Below are 942 nucleotides of genomic sequence, written 5' to 3'. Positions count from 1 at the left end.
AAGGTGTTGTAGTGCATACTAAAGTATTTTGCATTACGTACAGTATTCTGACCCTTTCTCTCTGTCTGTTTCTTTCCCTGCAGAGCAGCCTCGGTCAGGGCTCCTCCAAGCCTCCATCATCAGCTGTTACGTCATGTACCTCACTTTCTCTGCGCTGTCCAGCCGCCCGCCAGAGAAAGGTACGCTAACTCACTGGGCCCAGTAACAGAGGCCCAATAACAGATCTCTGCAGCCGCACTGAGATACTGAACGCTGTCTCTGTCCAGTGTTAACGCTCACAAACCTCTAACAAGAGCACACTTTAAGTGATTTTCAGGGTTATTTTCTGGATGTCGATTAAAAGAGAAACATACGGTGCAGGAAATGGTATATGGGGCCCACTTTACTTACAGTCCTCTTCGTGCTGAAACGTTTTTAATAGCACCCATTCCCCACAGATAATTATTACCCAACGCTGCACTTCCCTTTGGCATCTTTCAGCTCATTGTTGTGGTTTTACAAACTGCAACTTTACTGTTTTGGTTCACTCACCCCTCTTTTCAGATTTCTGAACTCGGGAGAAAGTGGAAATAGTTCTGATAAACCCACCTGCCTACCTACCTGAGGTATAGTTACACAAAGAACAAAAGATGATGTTGGTACTAAAAAGACTGCCGAAGCCTCATATTAGCTTCAGTTGAACCTTTTGCAATCTTGCACAGATCGAGGACTGTGGAGTTTTGTTATAGTTGTTCATCACAGCCAGTAAGGGATGAAGAATAATATATAACAGCAACCACTTTACTTCAATTTGTACATATGGGCATGTAAATACTGCATTAGACTTAAAAAAAACCTCTCCTTTTTCACCACCAGATAAAAGCCTCTCATGATGAAATGTTTCAAAGTTTGTCTTATCTGTCCTACATAATACTTACTTACACACACACACACACACACACA

General features: G+C 42.5%; 1 protein-coding gene across 2 annotated transcripts in view; it reads left to right on the top strand.

Moving 5' to 3' along the window:
* serinc4 (serine incorporator 4) overlaps positions 1-942 on the top strand; it is a 34,832-nt gene that overhangs the window by 27,010 nt on the left and 6,880 nt on the right. For both annotated transcript variants that reach the window (XM_032512255.1, XM_032512246.1), the window contains exon 7: positions 84-179. In XM_032512255.1, coding sequence (XP_032368146.1) covers positions 84-179 — 96 coding nt within the window. The remainder of the gene's footprint in view (positions 1-83; positions 180-942) is intronic.

Source organism: Etheostoma spectabile, chromosome 1, assembly GCF_008692095.1.
Source record: "Etheostoma spectabile isolate EspeVRDwgs_2016 chromosome 1, UIUC_Espe_1.0, whole genome shotgun sequence".
NCBI classification, from domain to species: domain Eukaryota; kingdom Metazoa; phylum Chordata; class Actinopteri; order Perciformes; family Percidae; genus Etheostoma; species Etheostoma spectabile.
The sequence above is the reverse complement of the archived record's forward strand: the minus strand, read 5'-3'. Positions and strand labels throughout refer to the sequence as shown.